At 37.6% G+C, this 21589-nt stretch overlaps 6 protein-coding genes across 7 annotated transcripts; 3 read left to right on the forward strand and 3 right to left on the reverse strand.

Moving 5' to 3' along the window:
- Window positions 1–459: 459 nt before the first annotated feature.
- LOC128354324 (gamma-crystallin M3-like) lies at window positions 460–2188 on the reverse strand. The gene is made up of 3 exons (XM_053314561.1): window positions 2174–2188; window positions 1802–2050; window positions 460–738 (listed from the first exon to the last, which is right to left on the reverse strand). The coding sequence occupies exons 1-3, from the start codon at window positions 2186–2188 to the stop codon at window positions 460–462; spliced, it is 543 nt and encodes a 180-aa protein (XP_053170536.1).
- Window positions 2189–2816: 628 nt separating this feature from the next.
- On the forward strand, window positions 2817–3823 carry LOC128354387 (gamma-crystallin M3-like). The gene is made up of 3 exons (XM_053314623.1): window positions 2817–2825; window positions 3196–3462; window positions 3545–3823. The coding sequence occupies exons 1-3, from the start codon at window positions 2817–2819 to the stop codon at window positions 3821–3823; spliced, it is 555 nt and encodes a 184-aa protein (XP_053170598.1).
- Window positions 3824–6234: 2411 nt separating this feature from the next.
- On the forward strand, window positions 6235–7090 carry LOC128354354 (gamma-crystallin M2-like). The gene is made up of 3 exons (XM_053314591.1): window positions 6235–6246; window positions 6441–6683; window positions 6815–7090. The coding sequence occupies exons 1-3, from the start codon at window positions 6235–6237 to the stop codon at window positions 7088–7090; spliced, it is 531 nt and encodes a 176-aa protein (XP_053170566.1).
- Window positions 7091–9322: 2232 nt separating this feature from the next.
- LOC128354177 (gamma-crystallin M2-like) lies at window positions 9323–10109 on the forward strand. The gene is made up of 3 exons (XM_053314441.1): window positions 9323–9331; window positions 9507–9749; window positions 9840–10109. Exons 1-3 carry the CDS (start codon window positions 9323–9325, stop codon window positions 10107–10109), a joined length of 522 nt encoding a protein of 173 aa, XP_053170416.1.
- Window positions 10110–10477: 368 nt separating this feature from the next.
- LOC128354168 (gamma-crystallin M2-like) lies at window positions 10478–11878 on the reverse strand. Of its 2 annotated transcripts, none has more exons than XM_053314432.1 (3): window positions 11870–11878; window positions 11532–11771; window positions 10478–10753 (listed from the first exon to the last, which is right to left on the reverse strand). In XM_053314432.1, the coding sequence occupies exons 1-3, from the start codon at window positions 11876–11878 to the stop codon at window positions 10478–10480; spliced, it is 525 nt and encodes a 174-aa protein (XP_053170407.1). The 2 variants fall into 2 exon arrangements, with proteins under 2 accessions (XP_053170407.1, XP_053170406.1); XM_053314431.1 differs by having other exon boundaries at window positions 11529–11771.
- A 4953-nt stretch (window positions 11879–16831) lies between these two features.
- On the reverse strand, window positions 16832–20400 carry LOC128354040 (protein boule-like). The gene is made up of 11 exons (XM_053314283.1): window positions 20380–20400; window positions 19381–19533; window positions 19078–19169; window positions 18613–18667; window positions 18414–18489; window positions 18053–18213; window positions 17890–17961; window positions 17759–17794; window positions 17582–17677; window positions 17331–17423; window positions 16832–16972 (listed from the first exon to the last, which is right to left on the reverse strand). The coding sequence occupies exons 1-11, from the start codon at window positions 20398–20400 to the stop codon at window positions 16832–16834; spliced, it is 996 nt and encodes a 331-aa protein (XP_053170258.1).
- Between the last annotated feature and the right edge of the window lie 1189 nt (window positions 20401–21589).

The raw sequence follows: 21589 nt of genomic DNA on the forward strand, positions 1-21589 counted from the left end.
TTTTGTTACACCGTGTTTAGTATGTCACTTAGTAGTGTATGACTTTGATTATTAAAGTGCAAATTAACACCAGAGCACTTGCAAGTTTGCTACCTTTTAAGATTAAAAACCACAGACGGGTAAGATTTACTGTAGGTGTGCGAAGGATCAAACACTGGCAATAGCAATTATTCTTGCTTTGGTTCTGAAATATTGTCCTCTGTATAAGGGAAATAACAGATACACAATATTTATGTATCTGTTGGTTTTGTAGGTTTTAGCCCCTTAACAACAAATCCTGATTTTTTTCAATAGCTCCCTCTCAAAGTCAGTGAGGAATTTTCAAAACTGCATATGCCCAGCCACTAGGAGTCACAATTCACTCTGTTAAAATGCATGTTTTGTACTTAAATGACAGCCATCAGAAACATTAGATTTCAGCTTGCTTTATTTTTCCAACCAGTACATTTAGAGTTTGAACTAACAGGAGTCCATGATGCGCCTCATGGAGCTGAACCTGGACATGTTGTTCATTCCCATCTCTTGGAAGTTCCTGTACTCTCCTGGCCTCAGGTACAGCATCTTGCCCCTGTAGTTGGGCTGCTCGAACATCAGCCAGTGGCCGTCCATCACGTTGCAAGACTGGCACTCAGACATGTGGAAACGATCCTGCATGTTGTCACAGTCGTCAGCCAGCTCGTGCATCTGGCCACCGAAGTTCTCCCTCTCATAGATCCTCATACGGAAGGGTCCTCTGTGCTGTAGATGAAAAAACAGCAGGGAAATTATTGGTATTGATTTCAACCGTCACATCTGCACATTACAGCTTTTACAATATATACACTTGTGTAACGACACTGGTGTACAGAAACTGATAATGGCCACAGTCGCAATGATTGAGTTTGACCACATCATTTCAGAAAAAAATTTGTTTGTTTGTTTGTTTTATATTATCCTGTCATCATGACAAAAACACTTTGATATTGAAAGATAAATAGCGGTAACAATACAAATTCAGTAGCCTGGGCCATTCTCAGCTCTTCAAAGCTGTTAAAATATACATTTTCCTAAACAGGACCAGCCTCAGGTGTGAAACATGGAAAAGGTGTTAAAATTCACAGTGTGTGCATACAACTCATGTCTCATCCTTGAGATGCTGTATTAGGACTCTTTTTGCAGAATCGAAACTGGACTAACCAGTGTCAGAGCGTAAAACTATTGTTGCCATTTTTAAACCACTGCAAATAACAGTTATGGCAGCCATATTTGCACCAAATTCTGTGCAGCATCATTGTATCACGATGGTCTGATCAAAGTGAAATTTGTGATGACATTTTCTAAACTCAAGGTCACCACCAACTAGTTTTTCCATGACCGCATCTCGCAGCCTAAAACCAGTGGATCCTTCCAAAGTATCAACAGTTGAAAGCTCTGAAATGCTACTTAGTTGTCCTTGAGTTCAGAATATCTTATTACAGATATCTTCCCAAGGTCAAAAATGAGTCTGAAGCCCGATGCTCATTTAAATGTGCTTGTAGCCATTTGTGCAGGACTTTGGCATTTGGTGCTGTTGACCAATAGAAAAGCTGCTAGTGCAACATGGAGGAGACTGCCCTTTTAGCTCAGTCAGTATTACAGGACTCCTCTTGAGCAGATTAAAAATTGTAATGCAAAAGATTTACTGCCAGGTTTGAGACCTTTTCTAGTTGGTGCTGTTGATACAGCTGTTTTTTTTTTTGCGTTGCCCAGACTTGCAGCAATGTGAAGTAATCTAGCTCTTGTGATCTCTGCTGTGGCTAAGTGCTTAATCTCGTGCACCTACCATGGGGATCATGCGAGAGGATCTGATGCAGTCACTCATGGTCATTCCCATCAGGCGCTGGTTGTCTGGGTACTCGCCCCTCCTCACCAGCATCTGGTGACCCATGAAGTTTGGCTTCTCGTAGACCATGAAGAGGCCGCTCTCCACTCTGCAGGAGTTGCACCTGCTCAGGTAGGATGTCAGCTCAGGGCAATCATTGCTGGTCTCATAGGAACGACCCTGGAAGTTCCTGTCCTCGTAGAAGATAATCTGTGAAGAACAATAAGAAATATTTTAAGAAGACTTAAGACTCCTGTTAGATGCATGTTTGTATGCAGTGAATTATTACTTTAAAAATATTTAGTGTTCTCTGATTTGGAAAGCTTCACTTACCCTGCCCATGGTCATGATATTAGTGAGCAAAAACTCAGATGTAGTTTCAACGTTGGCCCTATTCCCTTTTTATACATTGCACAGCCGCAGTGTTTCCACGTGGCTTGTGCTGAAACCTTTGACTCATCACTCTATATTGTAGCACAGCGCAGCACTATACTGTGGCAGACTTTACCATATGTCAGAATCTGCAATAGTTATTGTGTTTTATGCAATCTTCCAGCAAATTCAACTATTTACTTAATATCTCTTCTGTAAAAATCTATGTGGTGTGAAAACATCAGTTCAAGGGATGAGACTGGACTTTGTGGTAACACTAAAGGCATTCATCAGATTGCAAGATGCACAATGAAAGCCACAAAACAACATTGCCCTTGTATCATTTGAAATGTAAAAAAATAAATAATTTAGTAATTTGAGTAGTGTTCTGCTTCTGGCATGACCTGACATGCCCCCATACTATCCTACAGTCAACATACAATAATAACTATTGAGGTCTGTTGTAAAACTGAATGCTGGTTCATGTGAACCTCGTGATGAGTCATGATGTTTCACACAAAAGTACACAAGGTATCCTGTGCCCGATGGTCAATATAAAAGTGGCATCAGGTTGGCACCAAGGGCAAAAACAACAACCGTCATCATGGGCAGGGTAACAATCATATGTTTTTTAACATTTTTTAAAAATTTTTAAATTTGTCTCCTCTTGTATTTTCTGTCTGTCAATAAGTGTTTTTATTTGTGCTGCTGCCTTGTCTTGACCAGGTCACCCTTGCAAAAGAGAGTCTTAATGTAAATGGGACTCTCATCGTTAAATAAAGGTTAAATTACAAAAAAAAACAACTATTGCTTTAAAAGTATTAATGCACTGATTTCATTAGTTGTGCAAGGCAAAGGTTCTAAGTGGGTATATACAGTAAAGTACATACTAACACATAGTCTGTTCTAGCCAAATAATGCATTTTCAGAAGACCTGTATTGGGAAGTTGTCATCTCACAACGGTATGTCTTTTTCGCTGCAGATCATTTTCTACGAGGAGAGGAACTTCCAGGGTCGTTCCTACGAGTGCAGCAGTGACTGCACCGACATCCACATGCACCTGAACCGCTGCAACTCCTGCAGGGTTGAAAATGGGTGCTTTATGGTGTATGACCGTGCCAACTTCATGGGTAACCAGGTCTTTCTGAGGAGAGGAGAGTACTCTGATTTCCAGTGCATGGGAAGCATGATGGGCATGATGGGCATGCCCATGATGGAAACCGTTCACTCCTGCCGTATGATCCCCATGGTAAGATATTTAGTTGCTTTTCTGTTGTTTTAACTGTCATTGAGAATCTGTGGACTGATATGTCTCGTCTTCCTCACAACAGCACAGAGGACAGTTCAGGATGAAGATCTACGAGAGGGACAACTACGGAGGCAAGAACCAAGAGCTGATGGAGGACTGCGAGTCTCTCCAGGATCGCTACCTCATGTCTGACTGCCAGTCCTGCAACGTGATGGACGGCCACTGGCTGATGTTTGAGCAGCCCAACTACAAAGGCCGCATGATGTACGTGAGGCCAGGAGAGTACAGAAACTTCAGAGAAATGGGAATGCCCAACATGACAAGAATCAGCTCCATTAGACGCATCATGGATATGTGCTGATTGTCAGTCATTTAAAGAAGCTGTAGGCAAAAATAAAGATCATATTTTAAAGTATCTCTGTTGCTTTCTTTGCATATAGTATATGCATTGCAATTTAGCCAGAGGGGAAAGTTTTGAAACTTTAATTCCCAAATAATCAGTCATTACTTAATCCCATTGGGCCTGCTTTGTTGATGCATATACTACATGGTACATATTATTGCAAACACCAGCTTTTCATTCAGAATAACTTTTTAAAGCGATTTTCCAGTTGTAAGAACGTCCTTGAAACGACTGTGTCTCACAATACAGTTTGATGCAGTCCATGAAAACATTTGAATTATGTTAGTATTATAAGTGTGAAAGTGTGCATGTATATTATGTATGTGTATAGTATACATAGTTATGGTACATCTTCTGCCTATGTTTTCATAATAATCAACTCATTGGACCCTGATCCTGAATATTTGGGAGGTTCACGTTTTGTCCAAATGTCACATTGTGGCAAGGTTGGGTGTGGGGTTCCCCATGGTTCAGTGTTGGGACCATTGTTGTTTATTTTTTACATTAATAATATATGTGATGGTTTCCAGAAAACAAAGAAACAATGATAAGTTGGAACAACTCTTGGATATAGTTGGCAAAGAATTGAAGAAGATGAAGAGTTGGTTTGATTTGAATCAACAAACACCAAATTTAAGCAAAACTAAATATATAATATTTGAAAATCAGTCAACCAACAAAAGCAAGAATCTTGCAATACATATATAACATATAGAAATTCAAAGTATCTGAAATCAAACTTTTTGGAGTAATAATAGACAAATTATCTTGGAAGCCACACATAAATTATACTGAAACAAAAATATCACAGTCAACTGCAATATTGTGTAAAATAAAAGATCTCCTAATCAACCACCGCTATACATCTTCTACTGTTCCTTCATACTCCCATACATTACCTACTGTGTGGAAGTGTGGGGAAACACATACAGAACAAACACAGATCCTATCTTCATTCTTTAAAAAAGAGCCATAAAATATTAATAAAACCACCAACACACCCACTCTTCATCAAAATAAAAATAATACAATTAATGGACCAGGTTGACTTCAAAATTATTCAAATCAGTTACAAATCAACAATAACCAAACAGCAACCAACAACATGCAGAACATGCAAGTTTAAACAAATCTTTCAAAATCAAATATTGGACAGACAGAAAGAATGAAGGAAGAGGTGAAATGGAATAATAGGATTAGCTCTTTACTTCATCCTACGCCCCTTTTGACACTTCAACGGTTATTTTATGTATCACTGCCTATGCATTTTATTTTGTAACTCTGGCATGTTGAAAATAAATAAATAAATCAACTAACATGCATATTTAAAAAAAAATAAAGAATTAACATCTGAATCTTGAATTAAGGTATCTCAATAAGTGCTATGAGGTGGATGTATCAAGGTAAATGGTTCTTTAGTTGTTCAACATTTTAAAAAATGTGCAAGAAAATTGACGTTATCCATCACAGGATTATTGTAAATACAAATAAGGACCATGGAAGTCTGTCTCATAAACTCAACAGCTGGTTGTTTGCATGCTCAAAGCCTCTGAATGAGTTCTGCATTTGAAGACAGTCTAATCACAGAGGGTGTTGTATTGCTGCACAGATTGTAAAGTCACCTAAAGGCTAATGTGTGATTTGTCACATTAGGCTATATGAATAATAGCTGGATTGACTTGAAGAACCTCTATGCTTTTTGTAATGTGTTGGCATTTTACCTCTGTAATGAAACACTGTGTGCATTGTCAAATCTACAAATACGGTCTTTATATTAATAAAAGCACTTGCAAAACGTTACAGAATATATCTATGTGGCATGATTGGTTTTTGGTTTTATCATCTGATTCATTACACCTCACAACAGTAATATTACAGTGGAAGCTGTTGTATCCTTAGAGCAGCTACTGCAGCAAAAATGTTGTCAAAGCTTCACACTGAGCTGTTTGAGCAGACGTAGAGAACACCATCACTATTAATATTGCTGTGCACAACGTTATATCTATCAAAGCATTTCATTTAATCTTGTCTCAGTCTAAATGTCAATCCGTTATACACTGTTCTGTAAATATTAAGAAGTCCCACTTAACAATGAATATAATAGTGCAGAAATGCAAATGTATGCAATAAATTGCAAAAGCACTTGACGAGACAACTCAAAGAGTTTGCTTTGTCATTGTCCACATCCATACCACTATTGCTTAATTGAAGTGATTGCAGTGTTCATGGTTTTGATGTATAATACAGTAGGGACTGATGAGCTGACTCAGTTATTTCATACAATTGAGAGGCAGATTCTTTTGATGTCACATGATGCATAAAAGGCAGCGCGCCAGTGAGAATAACAACAGATATCAAATAGTGTGACCATGAGCGGAAAGGTAATGAAGGGTACATACTGCACCAGCCAGAATAATCATAAATATACTACCTCAATCTCGGTCATTATTTACTGTCCAAAATATTGCACTGTATAATTCTGTTGTGCTAGTTGATCATCAGAATTCACTTGAATATTTAGCTCTGCAGGTTTTCAAATGCTGAACCTCTACACAATCTGTGTCTCTCTCTCTAGATCATCTTCTTTGAGGACCGAAACTTCCAGGGCCGCTCGTATGAGTGCATCAGCGACTGCTCTGAGATAGCTTCCCATCTGAGCCGATGCAACTCCTGCAGGGTGGAGAGCGGGAAGTTTATGGTCTATGATCAACCCAACTACAAGGGCCAGCAGTACCTCCTGACAAGAGGAGAGTATCCTGAGTATCAGAACACCATTGGCTTCAATGACTGCATTAAGTCCTGCCGCATTATCCCTGTGGTAAATACGTGCATAATACTATCAACCTGGGAAAGATAAAGTGATGTGGAGGAACAGTCTGATCAGAAATGTGTTTAGTTGCTGTCTTACCATTTTATTTAATTCCATTTTGACATTCTGCACTTTCACAGCACCAGGGGCCCTTTAAGATGAGGATCTATGAGAGGGCAAACTTCGAAGGCCAGATGCATGAATTGACCGACGACTGTGACTCCATCCAGGACAACTACCACATGCCTGACATGCAGTCCTGCAATGTGATAGAGGGCTACTGGTTGATGTTTGAGCTGCCAAACTTTGAGGGCAGGATGTTTTATCTGAGGCCAGGAGAGTACAGGAATCTCCGGGAGTTGAACAGAGACGACGATATGAAGTTCAATTCCACCAGGCGCATCACAGAATCTTAAATGTCTAATGATTTTTATTCAGCTAACACATTTTGCAGATGCTTTGTTTTATGAATATGAGCAACTTGTCAAAATGAGAGGCAAAAAAGGACCCCTGTTTTTATCCTGAAACTGTGATTTGTGCTTTGTTTGCATGTAGTTCTAGTTGTACTGTACAATCCAGCCAGTGAATTTACCTCTTTTACTCTGTGATGACAATAAAAAAAAGATTTGCTGCATATTTGTGTGACGTTTCCAAATGCAATGTGTAACTCTGAAGTGTAGTGTTTGGCAAATGTTTGAATTCACTAATAGGAAACGATAGGAATAAGGTTCTTTTCCCAAAATTTGGCAAATACACATGCAATATAATACAAATACACTTGTGCAACTTGGGATAAAGTATACAGAGTAGATTTACAGCAACCCATATCTGACTACACAACACCAAGGGCTGATAGCTTTATACTTCTTATACTATAGAAACATATATGCGGTCTGTGGTAATGTATAATGTGACATAAGATATATTAGGGGATCATATCTGTGCAGGACTACAAATATAACAATTTGTAAAAAAAACAAAAACAAAACCTAAATGCATTACCTATACATTTACCTATTTCTTTGTTAAAACAATTAAAAGGCTGCCATTTTTGCAGTTACTATGAAAAAAGCAGTGAGGTAAGAGCTTCCCATTACAATGACCTTTATACAGTAACAATGTGCAGCTATGTTCAGTCGGGTGTCTCTCTAAGATTTTCACTGTTTTGATTTTGCATTTTTGTCTGAAGCAAGACATTGAACAGCAGCATTACTAATACATTGTGGTTGAAATCAGATGAACAATGATACATTTATTAGTACAAAGGGAGGAATTATATAGCTTTTTTTTCACTTTAACAAGCTATAAAGAATAAATAATAATAATAATGATAATACTAATAATTATCATGTAGCAGCTGTACATGAAATTTACACTTTTATTCTATTTTAAGTGCACACTGAACAGAAGAAATGCAGGTGTATATGAGGGAATATGACTTTTAAATGTGCTGGCATCAGTGATTTGCAGATGTATTACATAACAGCTGAATGTATGTAAATGTGTGACTGTAACTGGCTTTTTAAATGCATGTCCACTGATGCAATACAACATCCAGCATGTCACTCTTTGATGGATGTTTAACGTATAAAAACCCAAAAACTATTTAAATATATTTCATCAGACAGAATGTTGCTCATATTCAAATAGAATATATCGATACAAGTGTGTTTAACTGCTGTTTTGACTTGATGCTCACAGTCGAGCGACTCTACTGTATAAAATCTGTCACGTGCGGACTGTATTGAAATAACATTCTAGAGCTGACTCCATAGAAGATATCACAATATGGGGATTGAGGCCAAACAAAAGGAAATCTGGTAAAACTACAGCCAGTATAGAAACAAGTTGTTAATGCTGACATGAAGAAATTAATCGTGTTTGAATTGTAAATCATATAAAAGCTGCTGCTGTGTGCAGACGCAAGGCAGTGCTTGTGTTCACTTCACAGGATTACAGATTATACGGTAGCATCAGGTTAAATGTTCTCAAAAATGAAGCTTTTACAATGTCCAAATAAATATGTTGTATAAATATATTATGTCTGTATGTAATGTATTATTTCAGTGGAATAAAATTATAAATATTAAACAATAAAATTAAACAATCTTGAAAGAAAATGAATTTAAATGGATTTAACATATTTTAAAATGTTGCTTGTTCTGTTGTGTAAAGACACTAAAGATGTAAAGTGTCAGTAAAAAGTTTGGACACACCTTCTCATTCACTTCAGTGAGAAACTTTTAACTGGTTCTGTTTGTAAATCTGAGATGAAGAAATAAACTTTGGACAAACAAATGTAAGTTTCACCTTTTACTAACTACACATTTCACACATTACTAATTGGCCAAATCTCAAAGTTAGAATGACATAAAATAATTATATCCTATAATAGTTACAATGTTATTTCATATTTTTCAGTGTTTCATCAGCAACCGAAAAAAAAATTCAAAAAGAAACCTCTGCTCAAAGGAAAACAGCTGATATGCTTTGTTGACCACACAAAATACAAAAAAAATGTTCAGTGAGAAAAAGCTGACGGGCTCGGTCATTGTCCTCAATCACAATGACATGGGTCATCCATGGGTTATAAAGGCAGCGCGGAGCCCACGGCTGCTGCTACAGTGTGACGAAGGTTAGCCGACACAATGGGTAAGGTAAGGCTGCTTGTTTTGCTGCGTGTCTTTTGTGCTTCTGCATATCTGCGTGGATTACTCAACCGAAACCGGTGAACTGGAAGCGGGTTTTCCACTTGGTATAGTATACATATGTTCCTTCATTTCAACCAACAATTATCTGCACTTCAAAATCCCTCAACTGATCTGTTTCCAGATAATCTTCTACGAGGACAGAAACTTCCAGGGCCGCTCCTATGAGTGCAGCAGCGAATGCTCTGACCTGCACTCCCACTTCAGCCGCTGCAACTCTATCAGAGTTGACAGCGGTGACTGGATGGTCTATGAGAGACCCAACTACATGGGCTACCAGTACTTCCTGAGGAAGGGCGACTATCCTGACTACCAGCGTTGGATGGGATTCAATGACTGTGTTCGCTCCTGCCGTATGATCCCCATGGTGAGACTCATTCAGAGGGCCTCGTAGGTATTTCTTTTGATAACCCCTCACTGGTCTAGAAGCTAATAAATCACCCTATCTTTTCCACAGCACCAAGGTTCTCACAAAATGATGGTCTACGAGCGCCCTGAGTTCAGTGGCCAGATGATGGAGCTGAATGATGACTGCCCCTCCCTGTATGAGCGCTTCCACTTCAACGACATCCACTCCTGTAATGTGAAGGAGGGCTACTGGATCTTCTATGAGCATCCCCATTACAGGGGTCGCCAGTACCTGGTGCGCCCTGGTGAATACAGGAGGTTTAATGAGTGGGGAAGCATGAGTCCTAGGGTGGGCTCCATCAGACGCATCACTATGTGAGCGATGCTGATATCCACACTGTTCATGTGAAGTTCTGTCAATAAATCTACCCAAAAAAACACTGTTCACTGTGGTTTTGTTTTAATGAGACTCTTTGGTTTGAGGGGTTCAACGGCATTTTGTTTAGGTTCAAGTTTACGTGTCATGGTTGAACTTTTTAAGTCGAGAAAGGAGTATAGGTTGCCAATCTGATCAGACAATTATTGTAAGCGATAATATTATTTCACATTCAACCCAAAAGGACACGCTAAAGAAAAATTCATGATAGAAACATACTATACTAATATATTTTAGATACAGAGACACACACAGTTTAAAGCCCAGCATATTTATTGAGAACAGAGAGATGAAGAAAGTTTGAAAGACTTCTAGTTGGAGTCAGTGATTCGTCTGAGTGAGCCGATCCTTGGACTGGCACCGCCCCAGTCGCTGTATCTGCGGTACTCGCCAGGTCTCACGTAGTAGTTTCTGCCCTTGTAGTTGGGCTGGTCATACATCAGCCAGTGGCCATCAACCACATTGCACGAGTTAATGTCAGACATACGCAGGCGGTCCTGGACGTTGGGGCAATCGTCGTTCACCTCCTGCATTTGGCCACTCATGTCAGGACGCTCATACAACCTGATCTTGTAGGAGCCACGGTGCTGCAAGGAGAGCAACATTTATTAGTCTTAATAGTGTGCAGTAATGCTTTGTGGTCGATTGTGAACACATGCAACATCCTGGGAAAGCTTTAAGAGTTAATTCCCACTTGGCTTGGTGCAGGTTAAAAGTAAAAGGTTTATTCTAAGTTGAGTAGAGAGCTGGATGGATGGAGTTTAACAAACATCAGATATCTTACTGTCCAGTTCAGAAGGTTGAGGTTTTTGGTTTCAGGAATTTCTATCCAGCACATTACTTTTTTATTGCTGATATTAAGAAAAGTCCTTCAAATTGGTCTCCACCCATAGTTTTTGTTTGTTGATACAGTTGCCAGATTAGAAACACAAGTTTCTTCAAGGAGAGCATGCAATTATCTACCACAGTGAGCACATACTGAAGTTGTATGCATGCCACAAATGGATGAATTAATTTTGTGTGTCAATGTCTGGACTGATCTATGGTGTGCATTAACAAACAGTACATTAATGTAAACCTACTTACATCTATTTTCTGTATTTTTGCATGTTCTTTCATATTACATATTACCTATAAATTCCCATATTTCCTAGCTAGGCTTTCATGTAGAGGTAATAGCTGGATTGACTGTCAAGATTGTGTTTAATTGCTTTATCCTTCTGTTTCACTTCCTTCACTTCCTACATTATTCAGTTTAATGTACATATTATATATATCTGTTTCTCCTCTAGTCTGTTATTTCATCCAGCAATGAATCAACATGCTATGACATTTCCTTCCTACCAGCTGAATGAGGCTTACCGCAGGAATTAGACGGCAGGAGCGGATACAGTCATTGATGCCAATCATGCGCTGGTTGTCTGAGTATTCTCCTCTGCGGAGGAAGTACTGGTGGCCCAGGTAGTGGGGTCTCTCATACACCATGAAGCAGCCGCTCTCCACACGGATGGAGTTGCAGCGGTTGAAGTAAGTGTGCAGGTCAGCACAGTCGCTCATGCACTCATGGTGCCGACCCTGGAAATTTCTGTCCTCGTAGAATATGATCTGTAAATGTTTAATATTGCATTAATTAATTATCAACTATTACTACATGTCAAGGCTTTCATGTTTAAATTTTAAGTAACAACAAATTATAAGCTTACCTTTCCCATTGTTCTTTTGGTGGGGGCCAGACTGATGCTCAATAAATGCTCCCAGTGCCGCTCTCCTTTTATATTAAGTAGCTGTCTGATGGCACAGCATAAAGTATTGTCATCCAAATAGGTTTTATAACACAAATCTGGTTATGCATAGCGACGCAGCACAGTGTGATGATGAGTTATTGTTGTCCAGTTTTCACGTGTTCATCACTATTGATCAAAACACCAGTGTGCTAGTGACCCGGGGGGTCAGTGCTCACAGTATCAGCAAAATAACAGGCGTTATTTGTTATTTGTGTCCTTTTCATTCAAAAAAAGATTGAGAGCAAGTTTATGGAGCCGCAAGTGTCATTTCTCCCCTTCACCTCCACACTGTCAGAGTGTATTTATTATAGCTGCACATAAAAACTTAAGGAGCTGCTAATTATTCAGTTGTATATGGAATCAACAACAACTGCAAAAAACTAAAATGAATGTCAACAGAATAAAAGGTGTGTATGTGTCATTTTCTTAATGGGGCGGCCCAAGGTTGTCACAGGGTTCAAACCAGCTAAATTCATTTATAACTGAATGGGTTTATCCTTCTGTCCACTTTTGGCTTTCTTTTTACAATGAACTGAGAAAAAAAAAAAACTTGGTTACACAACCTCAAAATATTTCCTATTGCCTCTTAAAAGGTGTGATTGTCTTTTCTCCTTCACTAGGGTTACTAATAATGAAGTCATCTGTCAGTGTTTATCTACAGAGTAAAAAAATGTATGTTTTTGAATATCCAAGTGACCATGTTTTTGACAGTAAGTATGTGATATTTGTGTACATACGTATTAGTGAATACCTTTAGAATAATCTTGACTTAATGTACATGCTGTCCTCTGTCCTGCTTTCTTATGCTGTGTTCTTCTGTGTTCTGTGTACAACTGTTTTAGAGCTTTCTAATGATATTCATAGAAATTCAGCTTCAAACTATATAGAAGTTTTGAATGGAATTTGGAATGTTTTTTTAATCATCTGGCACCAGGACAACTACAACGAAACATTTCATACATTGACTAATCCTATTTATTCCATTTAGAAAAAGAAACATGTCCTGCAACTAGCCCAGGATTTGCTGTGAGGGAGCTCCTCTCTCTGGTCTTTCATGGTACTGCAGCTTTGACACAGTGCAACACTAACATTCAAACAGGCAGTTGGAGGAATATCATCTAAATATATGTTCCTCTCTCTGTCATCTGTATTTTAAAAAGGTACTGCAGCTGGCAGGTTGCTGTGTGTATTGTATAATTTTAAGTGTATAGTATTGTATTATAATCCATTGTATGTCAACAACTTTAAATCATACTGTAAATCTTCCATAATGGTATACAAACAATGAATTACAATATAAACATAATTATTATGGTTATATAATTATATGTAATTATAAAGTGTGTTTTCATAGGAGACTTTATAAATGTTGAAAATACTATACACTTACAAATGCTCTTATCTGCTTATAAGTAGACTATATATATATATATATAAACTATCTGTAACTGTAAGGGGCAGGCCTGATTTGTGATATCACAACTCATTTGAAGCCAATCATAGTCCAATATTCAACTTGCACAAGTGTGATGGAGAAACTTGAAGCCTCCACTAAGACTGGACTTCACAATGAGGGAGGGTTAGGGTTACATTTTGGAAATTAAATATATTTATGTATTCAAAGACATTTTTAATGAGGGAGAAGTAGATGGATTTTATGGATTTTAATGAATTAATGATATAGTTTATTGTCCCTAATAGAGTGTTTGTATATATCTTAATTCTACATTTTGAAAAACTGGTGTGGTTGGTTTCTTTATGAATCACAAGCTTATTTTAGTTTTACTTTCATTTTAAAAGTACAGATTTTTTAATGTAGTTTATACATCTAGAATAATGTTCTTTACTTCTTTACAGTCCAATATTACACACGATGGACAGGTTACTGTCAACTGCAAAAATATTAAAAGTCCACACAATATGACGTTGCACAGACAGCTGACACAGAGACACACAGCTAATTTATAAACCTCAACTCAAGGTCACAGGATTGGATCTTTTGTCATTCTAATGAGCCAGCATTTGATGCTTTTGCCACCCTGCCAAGATCTTGATCCCATTCATACAGATAAAAACCCTGATTCATCAATGCACATGAGCTAGACTGCACATTATTGACCCCCCCTCCCCCCTCTTGTTATACCATAGGATGCCCACATAAATAAATCATTTCTCATCCTAAATCTCACTAAGACTTTTTAGTCTATAAACAAACTAATTAAAGATCAGAGGCAACTGGTTTCCATTCTCTATAAATCAATCAATCAATCAATCAATCACAAATGTAGAACAGCTGTATATGTAAAACACAGCCACTACACCACAGGAAACATTTTTCATTTTTAGGTACATTTTACCTGAAGTACAACATTAATAGTTGAGCAAACTGAGCAAATATGACAAATGAATTAAATCCTATTAGGACCAAGTGATACTGCAGTAAAATATGTTTGAACTAAATGGTTATATTACCAAAATGTAATATAATGTATACTTAAATTAAGAATAGTTGCACATGAATGTAAAACAGTTGTTTCTAATTGAAATTTAATGATATTTTGAGTCTCTTAAATTTGAAGCAAATACATGTCAATGGTTAAAATGTACACTAAATTTTGTTTTTATTTTTTTATAATATCATGAAATATATTCTAATATTTTATTATAATATTTTATTACTAAACAATGGAAAAATGAGCTTGGTGGGAGTGAAGTAGCAAATGCTGGTTTCCATTTTAAAAAATCTAAACAAAACATAAAAACACACCAAGAAACAAAAGTGGGCAGTTCTGGTAATAATGTAAATAATTCTGTGTTTCTGTGTAATGAAGACTTTATGAATAGTTTTTCATCTGAGGCCTCAGTTTACTAATGTGAAGACAGTAAACATTTGCACATAGTGAAGTCGGCTTGTGTAGAAAAATGTATAAAATGTTGAAACAACTCTTATGTCATGTGATATCACTGCAGAATATATATTCCAATAGTTCATGTTGTACTGCAAAAACTATTTAAATGTCTTACTGTTAACATATAGTACTGATTTTATATAAATGTTTATATATGAAGATTGAATGCACCAGTAATGGTAAGAAAGTGTCTCAGTACCCAGAGGGTTAATGAAGGCTTGTTTAATATGTGAAAACGCCATTTGAACTCAACAACATAACGTTTTAATCTTGAACTGGACTACAACAGGAACTTTTATAAAGACTATAAAAATAACATACAAACTAATTTACAATGACAAATGACATGGAACAAGGGACAGCCATGAGAGAAAGACAATTCTCCAAAAATTAAAATCAGATATTATACATGTAACCTTGGAAGAAAAAAAAAAAAAGTATTTGCCTAGTACTTACTCTTTCAAGGTACTCTATTACGTATTTCTAATGAACGTTATTCATGACATAACTATTTAGGAGCACAAACAAATTCAAACTGAAATAAAAAATATAAAGTTCAGAGAGCAATGGGCAACAAATATATCAAATCTGCACTTACAGATATTCTGAGATTCTGAGCCCTTAAACAATTTAAAAGGTTACTTGCAAACAACTGTTGATTGTTTTGGTACCTCTGGGTCAAAACCAGTGGATTTTGCAAATTTGGTGCAAGAAGAATAAAAAACTTCCCTATGTAGGTAAGCAGATTTGAAGACAGCATGCAGAAGGATTCCTTCTGCTCACTCAATTACACTAAAGAGAAAGGTTCTCTGGAGGCACTCTAGCTCTAAAATGTATTTTTCTTACCCCGATTTACAATTTGTAAAACACTCCTTCCATACTTCTGCTTTTAGTGCACTTCCATGTATTTCCAAATATAAAATGATTTCTCAAATAAAAAACTCAGCCAGTCCTCATTGAATCCTACTGTTAGAAATGGCTAAATATGCAATATAGAATATACAAAAAGTACAGTAGAAGTCATGTTGCTCTAACATCTATTGTTACAACATTACAATTCAGCAAGTCTGCAGGACACAGCTGCTTATTTGGTTGTACATTTTCAGCGCAAAAGGTTTCACACCACATTTCTTCACATCATCAGATTGGAAAACTGTAGAAAATACTGTTTTGAACATGAATTGGCTGTCGACCAATCAGAGAGTGGTTGACTGGACACTGGTAACTCATCCTGTTCTACTAATCAGTGAGCCTGATTAGTTTAGCTTAGTTTTTTCATATCCTTCCACTAATAAATGTGGTCACTGATATACTGAGTGTGGACAGCATTCCTCCATTGTACAGTAAGATAGAAAGAGAAAAAGCTGACATGGTAATAAATAAAGAAAATACATCTGTGGTATTCTCATCATGGTGTTTGTGTCTGTGGAGCTTTGAGATTTACGCTGTTGTAACAATAAAGTGAAACGCTTCAAGTTCAAGTGAAAATTGAGAGACTAGATTTGAGCTACTTGAAAGTATTGTTTGCAGATTTTTAGTGACATTTTAATTTATGTTTTATAATTAGAAATGATGTACGGATTTAAAAATAGAATCATTCAAGATCTTTGTTTTAAATGTTATACATTTGTGAGATTTTAAAATATGAACCAAAGACTGCAAAGTTATGATGTCTACTAGCTAATGCAGAAAAAGTTTGATTCAATGAAAAGCATGTGTATAATTGCTAAATGTTCTCTGTGTTTAAGTTGTATTAAGGGCGACCACTTTAACTGTAATTCACAGTGTGCAATATGAGCTTCAACCAGCTGGATCAAAGCATGTCAGAGCTGTGAGTTTATGTAACACCTGTGAGGCTTACAAAGTGAAAGCTTACCTTGGTTGTGGAGAGTTGGTGGGAACTTGCGCAACAAACAAAATTATCACCTTAAGAAAGAAGGCTATGAAATCTCCTGAGAGGCTGTCTGTGGGTTTAGCCTACATAAGAAGGTTGAGAAGTGTAGAGCATGGAGGCGTCGAGTGGCTCTGTTGCTTCTGGTAGGTAGTGGTAGTCCTTGTGATGGGCGTAGCGGCGGTACTTTGACTTCAGATGGATCCGCGAGTGTGGAAACATCTAGACATCGGAAAATAATATTATAATATTATTTCTTAAACTGAGTAAACAGCAGTGCTAACACCAGGCTGAACACAACTTAAGTCTTCTTTCTCTACATTTTTCTGTATAAAAAGGTTACAACCTACTTTAAGGAAGGCAAAAGCTTGTTTGATGTTGCTTTGATAAACTTTAGTGAGGAAAAATGTATGTGTTTAAAAGGATGTGTTTAAGTATTCTGGTGTCATCTTTGTAAGGTTTTGTAGTACAGTAAACAGAGAATGAACATCATTATTTGGTAAGTTAATGAAGCTAAACTAATGCAAATCAATGCACTGTAATGTAAGGTATTTGTTATTTCAGTGGGTCCATTTGTTACCTTTCCAGGGTCACGCTGCGGAGCAATGGGAGTCATTCCCCCTGTTCTCTGAGGATACGCAGAGTAAACCTGCTGCGCTGTGGACTCCACAAACTGCAAGAGAATACAACAAAGTGAGCTCCACTACAACTCATATAACCAGCAGAGTCACAATAAAATGCATGTGCTTCTAAGTGATTTTCTATGTCAGGTAAGGGGTGAAAAAGAGAAGAGAGATTCCTACTGCAGCTGTGGTTAAACAACCATCGTACCTCTGGTATGGAGTCCAGGACAAAGCCTCCATCAGTGGGCTGGTACAGACAATCTGACTGCTGGGAGTACACAACTGGACTGGAGGGCATCTGCGACTGGAGGAGAGACACATTCACAACAGATTAACAATCTACCAAATTCTCCTGAATTTAAAAGGAGGTAAAGCTTTATTTTACCTGGACGACATTCCATTGATACTGGTTTGGGACACACTGGAGAGGGAGTGAGGGAGAAATAGAGTAGACTATTACATGATTTCAACTACAACAGTAAACTGCTACTCAATACTATATCCATTGGATCTGACCTGGTATTGGTGATATGCTGGTTGCTGGTAGACAGGTTGATGGGACTGAGGAAGCATCACTGGAGGAGTATGCTGCAAGAAGAAGCACAACAAAAATCACACACTTCCTGGTTAAAGATCTTGGTGCTCCCTTAACAAAAAAAACCTTCTGCTTTGAACTGACCGGCCAGTGTTGGGTAGGAGGGTTCATGTTGGGGCAGTGGAAGTAGGCCACTCCGTTGTGGTAGGTGTAGGGATAACCTGTGGAGGTAGTCAGGTGGAGGGTCCCGCAAGACATCGGCACAGGCACGGCATGGTCGGGAGCAGCAATAGGGACATTTTTAGCTGTGAGAAGAAGAAAACCACAAAGCAGTAATACTGAATCTTTTACTGAGCCTTTCAAATGATGCTTTAGAAAATAGAACATTCAATTCAGTGTTCCTATTGTGGTCCTGATGAAAACACCTTTTCAATTGCTTTTTTTGGGCAATTTCACTAAGAAGGTACTTTGTCAAATGTCTTTCAGTAGCAGACTGCTGACTTACTTTGTCCTGAAGGTTGCTGCTTCCGGACAGCCTGACCAATGCTGAGCTTCTTGTCTTTTAAAGAGATTCCATTGGCCTTAAAAAAAAACAAAAACAGTCAAAGGATTAGAAACCACATTAAAGTCTGGCAGATAAGCTACATATAAATAATGCAGTTTAGATTTATTTTCATTATACGGTCATGGCCTGCTTTACTTACATCATGAAGGATTTTCAGTGCATCTTCTTGGGACTCAAATGTAACAAAGCCATATCTGTTCAGAGAGACAGAAACATGAATCTCAGTGGCCAAAAACAGTACAGGATTGTGACAGTAGCCAGTAACTATGAGTAGAAAACTGGCTGTTTTGGGATTTACTGATTGGTATTTCATTGACATATACTACATGTTGCCAAAACACTGATCAAACCCAAAGAAGTTTTGAACACATTGAATATCATAAGGCCTCCAAAGACATGAAATCTGTGATGCTTATTAAGTGCAAATGGGTAAAAAAAGATGTCTAGGACCTTGATCACACAGAGTGATTTTGTAATTGTTTTCAATGAGAGTGAAATATGTATGTTTTCTCTCACATACAACAAGTAAATAATGTCAAATGTGTGAGTAAAGCTTTGAGTCATGGTTGCATGCACACTGTATACGTGAAGTAAATTTACTCACCCTTTTGACATTCCTGAGCGATCTATCACAATGTTCACCTCTTTGACTGCACCATGCTGAGAGAAGACGTGTCGCAGGTCGCTCTCATTAACCTTTAGGAGATACACACATACACACACACATTGTTCTCACCACAAAAGTAACTGATGGCCGATTGGATTTTAAATCAAGAGGCATCTGATTTATATAAAAAACATCAACTTTGATTTCCACATTTTCATTCTGACTCTAGCTCACACACATGCTCTGCTGCTCTCTAGTGTCCAAACCTGTGAATCAATCCTCCAAGTTTTCACCTCTCACCTTGTAATCAATCCCCCCTACAAATATCCGATTGGGGATGACAGTGCCGAGGCGGGGGTGGTGGTTGTGGTTGTGGGTCGGGCTGTCACTGTTTCTGCTGCTGCTATGGTTTCCACTAGTGGGCAAATCAGGGGTGGAGGAGCTGCTGCAGGTCTGAGATGGACAGCAGGATGTCAACTTGGGAAAAGAAAACAACTGTAAATGCAAGGCAATGTGGTGTAGCTCTCTGCCTCTCATGTGTTTTCCCACCAAAAAAAAAACCCCTACCAGTAGACTTATACTAAATGCTACTTTATACACAAAAAGAACAAAGCAAAGAAAAGAGCTTTTAAAAGATTCAACAAACTAAATAATAAAGTCCTTCAGTCTTTGAAGTCACACATAGTTGATGCACCTGCAGCCAGTAGGTTAAGTCACTCTTACAACAGCTTTCATTTATGCACTATTTTAAACCATCATCTTATTTCAATGGTGCAGCTTCAAATTATGGACAATAATGTATTTTACAAATCTAATAAAGCATACGAATACAAACCACCGAGAACTTCACAATAAAGTGTATCTTCTCCTTTAGCTAGCATCCTTTTTTAGCTTATTTTGAGGGTAGCTTTAACAACAAAGTGAATCGCCGTGAATATTTTTCTGCATAAAAAGTCCCAAACTGTTTTTGCAAAAGCTTCCTAATCATCAGCCATCGATATTTAATCAGCCAAACAGCAACTTTCAAAATAAAATCACAGCTTTTCTAATGCTAACAGTTAGCAGGCGAAACCACTTAGCATTAGCCGCACAAGCTAACTTAAACTAGCATTTTTCTTTCTTTGCGGATTTTTAGAAACTGAGGTGAGGAATGGGAATAAATGCATCTTATAAAGTTATAATGTATGATAAACTAATCTCACAACACATAAAAATAACGTAACTGTGACGTTTTAATTAATGACGGAGTTTAGGTGATTTGCTAGCAAGAGAGTAAAAGGTATCTGGTATCTCACTCACCTTTTGGCTCTCTTCTTCCATAGCCACATTTATCTGCTCAACGTCTTCCCTTTAAAAACATTTATCCATGTCTGATTAAAAACCTCCAGCTCTGCTTCTTGTCTCCCTCTGTCTCCTCCAGGTTGCCCCGCCTACGAAGGGTCAGAGGTCACGCCAATTTGTCCAGGGGTTTGTTCGTCATGTTTTGTGTTATTTATTTCTCTTCATTCATTTCAGAATGACATTGATCCATAACTCTAAAAAAGTGAGGGCTATAACAGATGTACTTAACTCAAACTCATGTTAGTTCAAAGGCCATACATACAGTCAGGTGGGCTGGACCAGTGAAACTACTGCATAATAACCTACAAATACATGTATTTTATTATAACTTTATTGTAATATTATAATAATATCTGCAAAACAGATGAACAGCCTGAGATGGTTTAAGAAAAATGAGTGCAATTTCAACAATATTACTTCTCAGTTGTTATTTTGCACAGAAGCTGTTGATTGACAACATTTTGCACAATGTTCAATATATAAATGGTTCATTCATAGTTTTTTCAGAGAATTGTTTTCTGGTATGGATGGAAAAAAAATCTCTGAAGCAGCAGAAAAATTGGAATTACTTTTCTGCAATTTTCATACTTTGCAAAGTTATCCAGTGGGCTGGATTAGACCCCTTGGTGGGCCATGTGTTTGACACCCCTGACTTAAATACTTATGAGACTAAAAATAACTCACACAGACTCTGGAAATTAACTCTCTAGGCAAATGCTGGTTTCACACATGTATATATTTATAAAAAGGATGGGAAATATAAGGAGCAAAGAATTCATAACTGTCCTGTGAGGAGCCAGATGTGTGCAGTATTATAAACTTCCCACACAGCGGCGCTGTTTCTCTCTGAATAAACATCATATGGATAGTCTTTATGCTGTATGTACTGTGTATATTTGATTATTAAATGTAAGAAATTCTAAGTATTCAAATATTCTCATGTTTCTTTTTTTTTTACCATCTAAGATGTGTATTTTTATATGTAGTTCACTTATGAATATGATATCTTCCTTCCTAACATTAGGAAAGGGTTACCTGGATTAGTTTGGACTGATAATTAACAGATAAGGATTTAAGAGACAGATTTCACAGGAAAGAGAACTCTCCAGGAGTTCATCTACAATAAATCCATGTACACCAGCTGGAGCTTCAGCTTTTCTCCTCTCGT

Source organism: Scomber japonicus, chromosome 24 (assembly GCF_027409825.1).
Source record: "Scomber japonicus isolate fScoJap1 chromosome 24, fScoJap1.pri, whole genome shotgun sequence".
NCBI classification, from domain to species: domain Eukaryota; kingdom Metazoa; phylum Chordata; class Actinopteri; order Scombriformes; family Scombridae; genus Scomber; species Scomber japonicus.

Coding starts and splice junctions, on each gene's coding strand:
- LOC128354354 (XM_053314591.1), top strand. Junction 6,684..6,814: donor CCTGCCGCATTATCCCTGTG/GTAAATACGTGC, acceptor GCACTTTCACAG/CACCAGGGGCCCTTTAAGAT.
- LOC128354168 (XM_053314431.1), bottom strand. Junction 10,754..11,528: donor CCTGCCGTCTAATTCCTGCG/GTAAGCCTCATT, acceptor CTCTCCTTGCAG/CACCGTGGCTCCTACAAGAT.
- LOC128354040 (XM_053314283.1), bottom strand. CDS start 20,400: ATGGAAGAAGAGAGCCAAAAG. Junction 18,668..19,077: donor CGCTCAGGAATGTCAAAAGG/GTGAGTAAATTT, acceptor CTCTCTGAACAG/ATATGGCTTTGTTACATTTG. Junction 16,973..17,330: donor CGCAGCGTGACCCTGGAAAG/GTAACAAATGGA, acceptor TCCGATGTCTAG/ATGTTTCCACACTCGCGGAT.
- LOC128354324 (XM_053314561.1), bottom strand. Junction 739..1,801: donor CCTCTCGCATGATCCCCATG/GTAGGTGCACGA, acceptor TTTCATCTACAG/CACAGAGGACCCTTCCGTAT.
- LOC128354387 (XM_053314623.1), top strand. Junction 3,463..3,544: donor CCTGCCGTATGATCCCCATG/GTAAGATATTTA, acceptor TCCTCACAACAG/CACAGAGGACAGTTCAGGAT.
- LOC128354177 (XM_053314441.1), top strand. Junction 9,750..9,839: donor CCTGCCGTATGATCCCCATG/GTGAGACTCATT, acceptor TCTTTTCCACAG/CACCAAGGTTCTCACAAAAT.